This window comes from Haliotis rufescens, unplaced genomic scaffold (genome assembly GCF_023055435.1).
Source record: "Haliotis rufescens isolate VD_foot unplaced genomic scaffold, xgHalRufe1.0.p SCAF_2, whole genome shotgun sequence".
In the NCBI taxonomy this organism is placed as follows: domain Eukaryota; kingdom Metazoa; phylum Mollusca; class Gastropoda; order Lepetellida; family Haliotidae; genus Haliotis; species Haliotis rufescens.
The window spans coordinates 33,413,747-33,430,015 of NW_025963890.1; the positions used below are offsets into that span (position 1 = coordinate 33,413,747).

The 16,269-nt window shown below is 42.4% G+C and overlaps 1 protein-coding gene across 2 annotated transcripts in view; it reads right to left on the reverse strand.

Annotated features, from left to right (window-relative positions):
• LOC124117951 (protein SREK1IP1-like) overlaps positions 1–16,269 on the reverse strand; it is a 45,642-nt gene that overhangs the window by 15,560 nt on the left and 13,813 nt on the right. The window contains exons 4-5 of one of the 2 annotated variants that reach the window (XM_046479977.1): positions 8,966–9,047; positions 928–2,720 (exon numbers count right to left, since the gene is read on the reverse strand). In XM_046479977.1, the coding sequence (XP_046335933.1) occupies positions 2,474–2,720; positions 8,966–9,047 (329 nt within the window). In that variant the 3' untranslated portion in view covers positions 928–2,473. Of the gene's footprint in view, positions 1–927; positions 2,721–8,965; positions 9,048–16,269 lie in introns of those variants that run through there. The other variant, XR_006858402.2, reaches the window with a different exon arrangement.

Consider the following 16,269-nt stretch of genomic DNA (forward strand, 5'->3'; position numbering starts at 1 on the left):
CCTACTAATCTCATTATTACTTTGAGATTGTATCCAGTCCTTGACTTGAACCAGAAAAATCAAAAACTAGTATTCAGGTCATGAGAAGCATTTCTTGGTCATCCCTGGTCTTACTGGCAGATTAAAGCCCTAAAGTTTGTACTTACCTGAAATCTAACTTGCTCTGTCATGAACCTTTTCAAAACCTGCTTTACAAGGAAAGCGATTGTTACAGGATGTGGGATTATTCATGCATGACAGTAGATAAGTACTCCCAGCATGACAGCAAGGCTATTTTTTGGTAGTAAGTAAGCTTTTAAGTTGTTTTTAGCAAATAGTCCAGCAAATTTTCACCAGGTGACATTGGAAATGAACTTCACACATCGTACCCATTTGGAAATCAAACCATGGTCTTCAACATGAGAAGCGAAGGTTTCAACCAATATGTTATGAGTATTGGTGAGAGACACACTAAGGTATGTTTATTTTCCTTACTTGGTTAACATATCAGCTAACCCAAAATTTCACAAATGCTGCATATCAAAATTCTGAGATGTTTTTTTTCCACTTTGTATTGACCACCAACCCCTCGAAGGCCTTAGGTTGAAGGAAGATCCACCCTGCTGTTTCACTGGATGTCTGATATCAACAACTAGATACAAAGCATTCCTGGGCCCACTTGCACAAAGCAATCATAGCGCTAGGACTATCTTAAGTCAATGTTAGTGTGAGGGAGTTATGATTGTTGTAGCACTAAGATCACTTTGTGCAAGTGGACCCGTATGTTCTCAAACCATGTTCTAAATACACCATGTTACCTTTTGACTATTTATCCCTGTAATCCTTCCACTGTAAACTTTGCAATGACAACAAATTTCATGTTTATATGTGACAAATGTTTATTTGATAAGAGATGCAATCAAATTTCATATAAAACATAATTTTCTATTTAAAAGCTGTAAGTGTAGCATGGAAAAATGTCAATATGTGGCAAAATTAAGTTCTGTTGTAATCAACAGTTTTGACTAAAATCATACTAAAACCTTGGCAGATATATGACATGTTATCATAAAATGAAACTAAAATGCAAAAATAACACTCTACATGAGAACATTACAACAGCACACATGGAAAGTGATTGTACAAACATGTTCCTTCACTGAATGTTTCTTGTTTAGATCCTGCTATTTATGCCAGCCAATATCATGGAAAGATTTCCTGTCACTTTCAGGAAAGATAATCTGAAAGTCAAATCTTCCCCAAGAAAGAGTCCCGGCCAATACTTGGGAAAACAGACATTGGAGTCAAACAACACAGAGCCACAAGGCTCTGCAGCTCACTTAAAGGTTTCATGGAATATTTGTAAAACTAGGTCTAAAATAACCATGATAATCAAGAGTACTTTCAATACAACAAAATAGCATGAATACTTCACAATGATATGCCATAAAAATAAAAATCCCAGGGTACCAAAACCTATTAGCGGGAGAGTTTGGCTTAATGTTGCTCTGAACAGTATATAATGTCTATCACAGTGCATCTGCTTGATGTTGGAGGAATGTGATACAGGTCTTGCAACCTCTTCGATGAAACCCATGAGCATTGGTATGCTGCTGGCATACCCAGACATATAATTAGGGCCAACTAGGATTTCAACCCATGAGCTTAAGTTTCTGGCTCACCCTGAAGGACACAACTCTGCACAGAGAGTTACAGACCCCTAGACGACTGGGCCAACCATAATATAGGGCAAAAATGATAAATTCATGTTACATCTCCTGCAAAAAGTTTCATCTTCATAGGCTTCTAGGTTCTAGAGGAGATGTAAAGGGAAAAGTTTACTACAAGACAAATGTATGGACAACATGCCATGAGGCTCACTACAACCTTTGGTTCACTTCAGATAAATTTGACAAAATTTGCAGGGTGATGCACCAGAAAATATACTCAGTAACAATACAGTGAATAACTGAGATGTAACATCTGAGTGAGCCTATCTCACAAACACCATCATATAACAGACATCTGATACAGGGAGGAGTGCTGAGGCCCTGGTCTTCATAAGGCTTCATTCATGTCACAGATGTGATTAGTAATAATTGGTGAAATAGCCAGCAACATGTTGTACAATTCCCTCCACATTAACATGACAGACAGACATACATTAGTGTTCAGAGGCAGTGAATATCATCTCTAATACAAAACATATGATTGGTCCTTGCAACTTGAAACAATGTAATTGTAAAGTATTTTATGTTAATAATCTCCACTCTCACTGCAGTATTTCTCCTTGGTCCTCCAAAAACTAGGTAACAAGTTAGGACAGAGACTGAGTGCCCCAGTCAGAGATGTACACGCAGCACCTTGACACAATGACCCACTCAGAGGTGTACACACATCACCTGGATTGACCACCCCAATCAGACATGTAAATAGCACCAAGAGACACTGACTCAGTCTGACGTGCATGTAGCACCTGGACATGCTGACCCACTCAATCACTGTATGAACTGTCTCTCTCTGACTTCCGGATATGCTTTCCATGTTTGTGTTTATGATGTTTCTTGTGCTTGCTGTGGGACTTTCTACAATGCGTCTCAGAGTCGGGTTCAGTGTCTGAGTCAGTGTCTGAATCTGAATCAGTGTCTGTGTACGAGCGAGTGTCCCGCCTGTGTTTGTGTCTCTTCTTGTCCTTCTTGTGACTCTTCTTCTTAGATCTGACTGGAGATCTTGACCTGGACCTGCAAAATACATTTGACAAAACAATGAATATATCCTCCCTGTCTGAATGGACCAATAGGTGCATTACACTCCATGAGTTAGCAGAGACCACATGCTTCTCATATGGTCAATAGAAATAATCCTTCATTAACATCTAAAGAGATAAGAGGTTTGTGCCCAATAGGTTCTTAGAATGCTGTTGGATGTAGCGAATGATACACTCACCACCTCTCAAACTGTTAATCAGATCTAATCACAACCGAGAAGATTTCATCATGGCCAGGTATGACATGACATGACATGATATGACATGACAAGTACTGAGACCTGGACCCATCACTGTAGATGGAGTGGAAACACTTCGGGGTCTCCCAAAACCAAGAAGTTTAAAGCCTCCAGATTCACTTAGAAGTTATGGCCAGTTTCTTCAGGGACAGCAAAAGCACAAAAAACAAGGATTATTTACAGCAGGGAACAACTAGGAATTAAGTCCAGATTTACTACTCAGGTACCCTATTACAAACCCTACCCTGGTACCCACCGTAGGTATCAAGGTTAGCTACAAAATGTTTCACTGGGAATTGTTTTACCGGAGTCCTGGAGTCCTATTTAGATACACGTATGAAACGATCTGATCATGTATACACTGAAGTTGACTGAAGTTTCATCTTGACTCAAATGTACAAAAGTCACAAATAATGTGTGCATAGTCAGAAAGCTAGAAATGCACAAGCGACTTTCCTTGTAATTGTCAATAAATAACATATCACGTGACTAACCTCTTGTCTGGGTTGTCCTGTCCATTATTGTAACCAGCACCAGATTTCATCTGGATTAGACTGTGCTCAGCAAGTGCCCTCTTCACTAATCCCATATCACCTGTCACATCCTTACTCTAACATGTCAGGCTATACGCCATGGTCGAGTATCTTTTTTGCTTCTGATCAGAACTTCAATTTGTAGTGAACAGCAACAAGATCCCTGCGATCCCACACAATATTTATTGTAAAACTATGTGACACAAGTGAATCACTCTCTGGCAAACGATGACCTCAATGCTTAATGCAAGACGTGGTTGCATATCAAATTGTATCGTAGATCAACAAGACCTCAATAATTGTGACACACTCACTTGCCCAAAGACAAGTAGTCTAATATTGAGTACATCTGCACCTCTCAATATGCAACACGCTGAGGATCAGAACTTCAAGATGTAGGGAAGAGTAACAAGAGCCCAACAATCCATCAGAATATTTATTGTGACACAATGACAAAAGGGAAATATCTGGTAAACCTCAGTGGTAGCTTGTAATGACGCTCTGAACACTTGAATGCGAAAGCATTGACAAGAATTGTTGTGGCAGCTTTAAGAACTTATCATATATCAACAAGAGCTCAACAATCAGTCAAGAGTTTTGTTGAGATGTCCTTACTCACCCAAAGACATGTACACTGTAGTCTGAAATTGAATACAACAGCCAAAAAACCCCTCCGGGTGGACCTTGTCACTTCCAAGTATTGACAAACTGAACATAATGGGAAGTCAGCAGTGTCATCATGCCTCAGTACTCATGTCAGCTAACATCTGGTGAAACTTTGATCTACCTCAACTACCTCCAACATAAGGCCTATGTGAACATGGATCCTCTGTAGAACCTTATCTGGGTCACAAGGCATGGAATTCCTCAATACAAAAGCTATGTGTCTATTGGGTCAAAGACTGTCTGCTCTATCACTTTGCATGGCTGTGATATCAGATGCTGTGCTGGAGCTAGGAGGTGCTAGGACTGGGTTGATGGCTGCAACTTAAGTGACCATAGTGCCACCTCGTAATGTCTTGGCTGTTTGCAGAAATAGCAAGTAGTTGTGATGAACTGAGGCACCACCTAGATGGGATCCATCTCCTGTTTTGCATTAGGCCATTAAAGAAATTGGTGTCATAGGACATTTCACTGGAATTCAGGTATGTACATGCAATGGCCTGTGCGGTATCATGGCTAAGAAGGATGATGATGTGCAAACCTCCTAGAGACTGAAAGGTGGTCCATATGGGCTTCTCAACCATGTAGTGATGCGTCTACAAAGAGGTGGTGAGTTGGAACCAAGTCTTGGAGGCATACTCTGATACAGATGTTCAACAGGATTGTCTACAACATCAGTCAGCTCTTGAAATCATCTGACAATGGGACTATTAGGTCTTGGTGGTCCCAGGTGACCAATGGCTGAAGACGTCCTTTCCTTGTTGTGTCATGCGCTGACATATATCTTAGCAGTCACTGCCAGCCATTGACCGACATGTCGTTACTGAGAGCCTACAGCATCAATGATTGTATCTTAGTCGTCTGACCACTGGAACCATAAGGAGGCACTTGTTGGTGTTGGACAAGCCTCCTCCATGTTGGTACAAGGTCTCAACTTCTCATTTCATCTGCTATCACGAAAACTCATCGGGTACTGCCAAAACTTAAATACCAAACCTGTGTGAAAATGCAGAATAAAGTCCTTAGGTACTCATTCCTACATAATCCCCACACAATGATGACCATGCTTCAGTGGTAAAGACATACATATATTATCTCCCTTGCACACAAAGTGAAGCATCACTAAAATAACCAGCTACTGCAAGGATAATCTTGATGTTGATGTGCTGTTTCCTTGCACGTTGTCCATATCCCAAGTCCTTAGGCATCATCATTAGTTGAAGCGGTGCCTGGGAAAGGGCAACTAGAGAAGCTGATGTCACATATCCAGATAGCTGTGGAAGGTGTAGCAGTCACTGGAACCACCAATTGCTGGTGTATGTGTCTCTGGGCCCGGACCCAGCTGCTTGGGAGGTACACGGCCCCGCTCTGTCCTGGGTCGGCCTAAGCGCGTACGCTTTTCCGCCCCCCAATTCTTCTCCCCAGGTCATTCAGAAGGCGGCCCATACTGGCCGTCCCAGTTTTGGTTTCCAAAGCTCCTTCAGCTCGCAGGAGAACCCTGTTGCATCTCCCGGCATGGCCAAATCTGCTGCTCAATCCTCACACCAGACAACCGCATCCAGACCCCGAAGGTTACTGTCTGCACGTTTGGCATGTCTCCAGAAGTCACTGATCGCTAAAGGATTTTCCAGGCGGCGGCTGTTTCCAGAGCTCATCGTCCCGTTACTTGCTCCCTATATGATGACAAGTGGCGGTCATTCCAGGCTTTCTGCTTGTCTAGGCACATCTTTCCAGTGGAGGCCACCGTTCCACAAGTGGCTGATTTTTTGGTTTTCCTTTGCCAATCCCGTCACCTGGCTGGTTCCACGATTGCAACCTATCTTGCTGCGCTCAATTCTGTCCTCAAGATCGCTAAAAGTTCCAGGCTATCATTGGTCCAGGCCCTTTTTGCAATGGTCCAAGATTTTCGACTGGAGGACCAGACTAAGAAGTTCCGCCCCCCAGCTTGGGATCTCAATGTTGTTTTGCAGGATTTACGCCAGGCTCCGTATGAGCCACTTGCATCTGCCTCGTTTGAAGATCTCACCTTAAAGACTTGCTTTCTCCTGGCCCTTGCAACAGCTGGCAGGGTTAGCGAACTTCATGCCCTGGATGTGACCCGTGTCTGGTTCGACCAGCGTCCTCACGGTTTGGTTCACCTTGGCCTTTGTTGGGACTTTATCGTCAAAAAGCAACTGCCCGGCCAACCCGATAGGCAGTTTCACGTCCCGTCTCTCTCGGAGATCATCGGCCCTGATGATGACCTGGAGCTCGTCCTCTGCCCAGTTCGGGCCCTCCGACGTTATCTTCAGGTGTCTCAGCAACATCGCAAGCAGCGCCAGAGGCTGTTCATCCCTCTTTCCAGTCGTGGCTCTGCAGAGATCTCTCGTAATACAGTCTCCCTTTGGCTTCGTTCTGCTATCCTGAGGGCTGATCGTCGTGCTGACTTACCACCACCAACAGCCTCCAATCCACATGAGATCCGTGCCCTGTCTTCTTCGCTGGCCCTCCATGCTAACGTCTCCGTCCAATCCATCATGGAGGGGTGCTTCTGGTCATCTACTCCTGTCTTGGCCAGCCATTATCTTTGCAACATTTCGGTGGAGGACGTTGAGGGTACGCATAGCGTTGGTCCACTTGTCCTGGCCCAGCAGCTGACCAGCCCCCGACGCCATTGACCGTGCAGATTCCGAGGAACATGGCTGTCTGTGGCCCCACTGGCCTTGCTGACGTCTATTGCCAAGGTGGGACCATCCCTTGTGCTGTTCTTCTTGGGTTGCTGGGTACTGTTATGTCGGTACCTACCGTATATGACCGCGGATAAGCCGACCCCGTACATAAGCCAAGGTGTTAACTTGACGATTAAAATACGAAAGAAAATGATATGACCCGCAGATAAGCCGAACCAGGAAGTTAAGGCAAAAAACACTGCGAAGTCAGACTGCAAGACATGTGCCGGTACTCGCAGATATTCAAAAATATAAGATGAAAAACGTTGTAATTATATTTAAAAAGTCATTATTATTTCTAATAAAGATTTAACAAACCAGTCATCCACTTTCATTATGTGGGAAGCTGTTTCTCTTGTTTTTTTAAAATCTCATAATGATCGTTATATGTTGCCATCAACAACGAAGCGCCATTTTGTGAATCAGTGTATATAGAATTATGAAATATATCAGCTGGAGCGAAGACTCGCAGTTTGAATTCAGCATCGTAAGCATGGCGTTTTCGTTTCAAACTCATGATGAGAATGTCAGTCAGTAAAAATATACCAACTTTTATGCCCCCCTTTATATCACTATTGTATGTTAATCCAATTGAATTAAATAAACTATGAACACATTGAATGACCATCACTTACTCACAGGCTTCTCCAGTTTATTAAACTAATCTCTCGAAAACAAAGGAATAAAGCCCCCCCTACTCCCAACACGATCGCTAAGCACCCACAACTTGAAAATGTTTGTGTAAACAACATGACAATACCAATCGGCCCGTTATTATCAGTGCTCATTTCCTTGTTTACCGTGTTGCTTTTTAAACAACAGGAAGCAATCACAGTGGTCACCGTTTGTGACGTCACAGGGAACAGCTGATCACATGTTTTTGCAAATGGCGAACGGATTAACTCGCCGATACAGTTGTTTATTTGCCTCTTTCAATAAAGGTAGACACTTGTTCACTATCAATTTATGAACTTTGCAAAACGTACGTAATAGCTATTGGCGATTTCATCTGGGGATTATATATTATAGCTGTGAATTACATATATACATGTTAAGATTGTGGAGTTTATGAAGAACGATAAACTTTGAACATTCAATTGAAAACTTATTATCGGAAGTAGTAACATGCATAACATTTTTTTAATAATGACAACATTGGTGTATAATAATAACTTTATGGTTAATTTATAACAATTATGGCTCTAGTCATGGCAACTTCCAAACTTTCGGGAAGTTGTAATCTATCGGACCGTCATTCAGGCGATATTTCTGACAGATCACGATCTGAAAAATACTATCATGAAAGTGTATCCCGTGGATAAGCCAACCCCTTTCTACAGAATCTTTTTTCTGGTCCTCAAAATTCGGCTTATACGCGGTCATATACGGTGGTAAAGTTTTGGTCTTGTTTTTCCCCCTCTTTTGGAGCATGGAATACCTTGCTTTTACCCTCTGTCAAGCATTGTTCTCTCTACCTTCAGACCACCATTCTGTTCCGAGAAGGCTTGACCTGCATCTTATCCCCTTGCCTGCTGCCCCCAGAGCCGCTACTTTACTGTCGCCTGCTGGGCTTCCTGCTGGACTGTTTTCGTTGTGCTTCTTCAGTGTGCCTGGCGCTTCTCACGGTAAGCCCACCTTCCATCAGTCGAATAAAGCACTGTGTAGCATCAGGTAAGGTAAAACATGAGCATTTCTGATTAAATGCAATGTTTTTATACTTACCTGACGCTACACCTATAGGCCCAGCCGGACTCCGTCCTCCTCCTTCGCCTTACCGTTGGCGCCACTGTGTACTCTACGTCTGTTGTCATCCTGTGAAGGATATGAGGAGTGGGGGCCAAGGGGGATAACTCGTGGATGCCTTGGCACAGGCTCTTTTCTGTTTAAACTGTGTCTTCATTCCAGTACTGTCTGTTTGTATAAGGTAGGGAAGCTAAAGCACACTGTAGTGTCAGGTAAGTATAAAAACATTGCATTTAATCAGAAATGCTCATTTTTGTAATTCCACTGTGAAGTGTGCCATTATCACAGTAATGTAATCATCTGTTACACAGCTGAGTTAACGGAAACACTGACCTCTTCTTCTTTGTCTTCTTGTGTCTCTCATGCTTCTCTTTCACTTTGTGCTTCTTCATCTTCTTCAATGTTTTCTTCTCTTCTGAAACACATGAGTGTAATGATTGATCAAACTATCTACGTATTACAATGTAGTTCTGATGGCACTCTCGGTCTAGTTAAATTACAATGTAGTACTGCCTGATCATTCTGATGGCAGTCTTGGTCTAGTTAAATTACAATGTAGTACTGCCTGATCAGGCTGATGGCATTCTCGGTCTAGTTAAATTACAATGTAGTACTGCCTGATCAGGCTGATGGCACTCTCGGTCTAGTTAAATTATAATGTAGTACTGCCTGATCAGGCTGATGTCACCTTCGGTCTAGTTAAATTACAATGTAGTACTGCCTGATCATGCTGATGTCACTCTCGGTCTAGTTCAATTACAATGTACTATTGCCTGATCATGCTGATGGCACTCTCGGTCTAGTTCAATTAAAATGTAGTACTGCCTGATCATGCTGATGGCACTCTCGGTCTAGTTAAATTATAATGTAGTACTGCCTGATCAGGCTGATGGCACTCTCGGTCTAGTTAAATTACAATGTAGTACTGCTTGATCATGCTGATGGCACTCTCGGTCTAGTTCAATTATAATGTAGTACTGGCTGATCATGCTGATGGCAGTCTCTGTCTAGTTCAACTACAATATAGTACTGGCTGATCAGGCTGATGGCACTCTAGGTCTAGTTCAATTACAATGTAGTACTGCCTGATCAGGCTGATGGCACTCTCGGTCTAGTTAAATTACAATGTAGTACTGCTTGATCAGGCTGATGGCACTCTCGGTCTAGTTCAATTATAATGTAGTACTGGCTGATCATGCTGATGGCAGTCTCTGTCTAGTTCAACTACAATATAGTACTGGCTGATCATGCTGATGGCACTCTAGGTCTAGTTCAATTACAATGTAGTACTGCCTGATCAGGTTGATGGCACTCTCGGTCTAGTTAAATTACAATGTAGTACTGCCTGATCAGGCTGATGGCACTCTCAGTCTAGTTAAATTACAATGTAGTACTGGCTGATCATGCAGATGGCACTCTCGGTCTAGTTAAATTACAATGTAGTACTGCCTGATCATTCTGATGGCAGTCTTGGTCTAGTTAAATTAAAATGTAATACTGCCTGATCAGGCTGATGGCATTCTCAGTCTAGTTGAATTACAATGTAGTGCTGACTAATCAGGCTGATGGCACTCTCGGTCTAGTTAAATTACAATGTATTACTGCCTGATCAGGCTGATGGCACTCTCGGTCTAGTTCAATTATAATGTAGTACTGGCTGATCATGCTGATGGCAGTCTCTGTCTAGTTCAATTACAATAAAGTACTGGCTGATCAGGCTGATGGCAATCTCGGTCTAGTTCAATTACAATGTAGAACTGCCTAATCATGCTGATGGCACTCTCGGTCTAGTTCAATTACAATGTAGTACTGCTTGATCAGGCTGATGGCACTCTCGGTCTAGTTAAATTACAATGTAGTACTGGCTGATCATGCTGATGGCAGTCTCTGTCTAGTTCAATTACAATAAAGTACTGGCTGATCAGGCTGATGGCAATCTCGGTCTAGTTCAATTACAATGTAGAACTGCCTAATCATGCTGATGGCACTCTCGGTCTAGTTCAATTACAATGTAGTACTGCCTGATCAGGCTGATGGCACTCTCGGTCTAGTTAAATTACAATGAAGTACTGCCTAATCATGCTGATGGCACTCTCGGTCTAGTTCAATTACAATGTAGAACTGCCTAATCATGCTGATGGCACTCTCGGTCTAGTTCAATTACAATGTAGTACTGCTTGATCAGGCTGATGGCACTCTCGGTCTAGTTAAATTACAATGTAGTACTGGCTGATCATGCTGATGGCAGTCTCTGTCTAGTTCAATTACAATAAAGTACTGGCTGATCAGGCTGATGGCAATCTCGGTCTAGTTCAATTACAATGTAGAACTGCCTAATCATGCTGATGGCACTCTCGGTCTAGTTAAATTACAATGTAGTACTGGCTGATCATGCTGATGGCAGTCTCTGTCTAGTTCAATTACAATAAAGTACTGGCTGATCAGGCTGATGGCAATCTCGGTCTAGTTCAATTACAATGTAGAACTGCCTAATCATGCTGATGGCACTCTCGGTCTAGTTCAATTACAATGTAGTACTGCCTGATCAGGCTGATGGCACTCTCGGTCTAGTTAAATTACAATGAAGTACTGCCTAATCATGCTGATGGCACTCTCGGTCTAGTTAAATTACAATGTAGTACTGCCTGATCATTCTGATGGCAGTCTTGGTCTAGTTCAATTACAATGTAGTACTGCCTGATCAGGCTGATGACACTCTCGGTCTAGTTGAATTACAATGTAGTGCTGACTAATCAGGCTGATGACACTCTCGGTCTAATTAAATTACAATGTATTACTGCCTGATCAGGCTGATGGCACTCTCGGTCTAGTTAAATTACAATGTAGTACTGCCTGATCAGGCTGATGGCACTCTCAGTGTAGTTAAATTACAATGTAGTACTGGCTGATCATGCTGATGGCAGTCTCTGTCTAGTTCAATTACAATAAAGTACTGGCTGATCAGGCTGATGGCAATCTCGGTCTAGTTCAATTACAATGTAGAACTGCCTAATCATGCTGATGGCACTCTCGGTCTAGTTAAATTACAATGTAGTACTGGCTGATCATGCTGATGGCAGTCTCTGTCTAGTTCAATTACAATAAAGTACTGGCTGATCAGGCTGATGGCAATCTCGGTCTAGTTCAATTACAATGTAGAACTGCCTAATCATGCTGATGGCACTCTCGGTCTAGTTCAATTACAATGTAGTACTGCCTGATCAGGCTGATGGCACTCTCGGTCTAGTTAAATTACAATGAAGTACTGCCTAATCATGCTGATGGCACTCTCGGTCTAGTTAAATTACAATGTAGTACTGCCTGATCATTCTGATGGCAGTCTTGGTCTAGTTCAATTACAATGTAGTACTGCCTGATCAGGCTGATGACACTCTCGGTCTAGTTGAATTACAATGTAGTGCTGACTAATCAGGCTGATGACACTCTCGGTCTAATTAAATTACAATGTATTACTGCCTGATCAGGCTGATGGCACTCTCGGTCTAGTTAAATTACAATGTAGTACTGCCTGATCAGGCTGATGGCACTCTCAGTGTAGTTAAATTACAATGTAGTACTGCCTGATCAGGCTGATGGCACTCTCGGTCTAGTTAAATTACAATGTAGTACTGGCTGATCATGCTGATGGCAGTCTCTGTCTAGTTCAATTACAATAAAGTACTGGCTGATCAGGCTGATGGCAATCTCGGTCTAGTTCAATTACAATGTAGAACTGCCTAATCATGCTGATGGCACTCTCGGTCTAGTTCAATTACAATGTAGTACTGCCTGATCAGGCTGATGGCACTCTCGGTCTAGTTAAATTATAATGTGGTACTGCCTGATCAGTCTGATGGCACTCTGTCTAGTTAAATTACAATGAAGTACTGCCTAATCAGGCTGATGGCACTCTCGGTCTAGTTAAATTACAATGTAGTACTGCCTGATCATTCTGATGGCAGTCTTGGTCTAGTTCAATTACAATGTAGTACTGCCTGATCAGGCTGATGACACTCTCGGTCTAGTTGAATTACAATGTAGTGCTGACTAATCAGGCTGATGACACTCTCGGTCTAGTTAAATTACAATGTATTACTGCCTGATCAGGCTGATGGCACTCTCGGTCTAGTTCAATTACAATGTAGTGCTGCCTGATCAGGCTGATGGCACTCTCAGTGTAGTTAAATTACAATGTAGTACTGCTTGATCATGCTGATGGCACTCTCGGTCTAGTTAAATTACATTGTAGTGCTGCCTGATCATGCTGATGGCACTCTCGGTCTAGTTAAATTACAATGTAGTACTGCCTGATCATGCTGATGGCACTCTCGGTCTAGTTAAATTACAATGTAGTACTGCCTGATCATACTGATGGCACTCTCGGTCTAGTTCAATTACAATGTAATACTGCCTGATCAAGCTTATGGCACTCTCGGTCTAGTTAAATTTCAATGTAGTGCTGCCTGATCAGGCTGATGGGACTCCTGGTCTAGTTCAATTATAATGTAGTGCTGACTAATCAGGCTGATGACACTCTCTGTCTAGTTAAATTACAATGTATTACTGCCTGAGCATGCTGATGGCACTCTCGGTCTAGTTCAATTACAATGTAGTACTGCCTAATCAGGCTGATGGCACTCTCGGTCTAGTTAAATTATAATGTAGTACTGCCTGATCAGGCTGATGGCACTCTCGGTCTAGTTAAATTTCAATGTAGTACTGCCTGATCATGCTCATGTCACTCTCGGTCTAGTTAAATTACAATCTAGTACTGCCTGATCAGGCTGATGGCACTCTCAGCCTAATTAAATTACAATGTAGTACTGCCTGCTCATTCTAATGGCACTCTCGGTCTAGTTAAATTATAATGTGGTACTGCCTGATCAGGCTGATGGCACCCTCGGTCTAGTTAAATTACAATGTACTACTGCCTGATCATGCTGATGGCACTCTCGGTCTAGTTAAATTACAATGTAGTACTGCCTGATCATGCTCATGTCTCTCTCGGTCTAGTTAAATTATAATGTGGTACTGCCTGATCAGGCTGTTGGCACCCTCGGTCTAGTTAAATTACAATGTAGTACTGCTTGATCATGCTGATGGCACTCTCGGTCTAGTTAAATTACAATGAAGTACTGCCTAATCAGGCTGATGGCACTCTCCGTCTAGTTAAATTACAATGTAGTACTGCCTGATCATGCTGATGGCACTCTCGGTCTAGTTAAATTACAATGTAGTACTGCCTGATCATACTGATGGCACTCTCGGTCTAGTTCAATTACAATGTAATACTGCCTGATCAAGCTTATGGCACTCTCGGTCTAGTTAAATTTCAATGTAGTGCTGCCTGATCAGGCTGATGGGACTCCTGGTCTAGTTCAATTATAATGTAGTGCTGACTAATCAGGCTGATGACACTCTCTGTCTAGTTAAATTACAATGTATTACTGCCTGAGCAGGCTGATGGCACTCTCGGTCTAGTTCAATTACAATGTAGTACTGCCTAATCAGGCTGATGGCACTCTCGGTCTAGTTAAATTATAATGTAGTACTGCCTTATCAGGCTGATGGCACTCTCGGTCTAGTTAAATTTCAATGTAGTACTGCCTGATCATGCTCATGTCACTCTCGGTCTAGTTAAATTACAATCTAGTACTGCCTGATCAGGCTGATGGCACTCTCAGCCTAATTAAATTACAATGTAGTACTGCCTGCTCATTCTAATGGCACTCTCGGTCTAGTTAAATTATAATGTGGTACTGCCTGATCAGGCTGATGGCACCCTCGGTCTAGTTAAATTACAATGTACTACTGCCTGATCATGCTGATGGCACTCTCGGTCTAGTTAAATTACAATGTAGTACTGCCTGATCATTCTGATGGCAGTCTTGGTCTAGTTCAATTACAATGTAGTACTGCCTGATCAGGCTGATGACACTCTCGGTCTAGTTGAATTACAATGTAGTGCTGACTAATCAGGCTGATGACACTCTCGGTCTAGTTAAATTACAATGTATTACTGCCTGATCAGGCTGATGGCACTCTCGGTCTAGTTCAATTACAATGTAGTGCTGCCTGATCAGGCTGATGGCACTCTCAGTGTAGTTAAATTACAATGTAGTACTGCTTGATCATGCTGATGGCACTCTCGGTCTAGTTAAATTACATTGTAGTGCTGCCTGATCATGCTGATGGCACTCTCGGTCTAGTTAAATTACAATGTAGTACTGCCTGATCATGCTGATGGCACTCTCGGTCTAGTTAAATTACAATGTAGTACTGCCTGATCATACTGATGGCACTCTCGGTCTAGTTCAATTACAATGTAATACTGCCTGATCAAGCTTATGGCACTCTCGGTCTAGTTAAATTTCAATGTAGTGCTGCCTGATCAGGCTGATGGGACTCCTGGTCTAGTTCAATTATAATGTAGTGCTGACTAATCAGGCTGATGACACTCTCTGTCTAGTTAAATTACAATGTATTACTGCCTGAGCATGCTGATGGCACTCTCGGTCTAGTTCAATTACAATGTAGTACTGCCTAATCAGGCTGATGGCACTCTCGGTCTAGTTAAATTATAATGTAGTACTGCCTTATCAGGCTGATGGCACTCTCGGTCTAGTTAAATTTCAATGTAGTACTGCCTGATCATGCTCATGTCACTCTCGGTCTAGTTAAATTACAATCTAGTACTGCCTGATCAGGCTGATGGCACTCTCAGCCTAATTAAATTACAATGTAGTACTGCCTGCTCATTCTAATGGCACTCTCGGTCTAGTTAAATTATAATGTGGTACTGCCTGATCAGGCTGATGGCACCCTCGGTCTAGTTAAATTACAATGTACTACTGCCTGATCATGCTGATGGCACTCTCGGTCTAGTTAAATTACAATGTAGTACTGCCTGATCATGCTCATGTCTCTCTCGGTCTAGTTAAATTATAATGTGGTACTGCCTGATCAGGCTGTTGGCACCCTCGGTCTAGTTAAATTACAATGTAGTACTGCTTGATCATGCTGATGGCACTCTCGGTCTAGTTAAATTACAATGAAGTACTGCCTAATCAGGCTGATGGCACTCTCCGTCTAGTTAAATTACAATGTAGTACTGCCTGATCATGCTGATGGCACTCTCGGTCTAGTTAAATTACAATGTAGTACTGCCTGATCATACTGATGGCACTCTCGGTCTAGTTCAATTACAATGTAATACTGCCTGATCAAGCTTATGGCACTCTCGGTCTAGTTAAATTTCAATGTAGTGCTGCCTGATCAGGCTGATGGGACTCCTGGTCTAGTTCAATTATAATGTAGTGCTGACTAATCAGGCTGATGACACTCTCTGTCTAGTTAAATTACAATGTATTACTGCCTGAGCAGGCTGATGGCACTCTCGGTCTAGTTCAATTACAATGTAGTACTGCCTAATCAGGCTGATGGCACTCTCGGTCTAGTTAAATTATAATGTAGTACTGCCTTATCAGGCTGATGGCACTCTCGGTCTAGTTAAATTTCAATGTAGTACTGCCTGATCATGCTCATGTCACTCTCGGTCTAGTTAAATTACAATCTAGTACTGCCTGATCAGGCTGATGGCACTCTCAGCCTAATTAAATTACAATGTAGTACTGCCT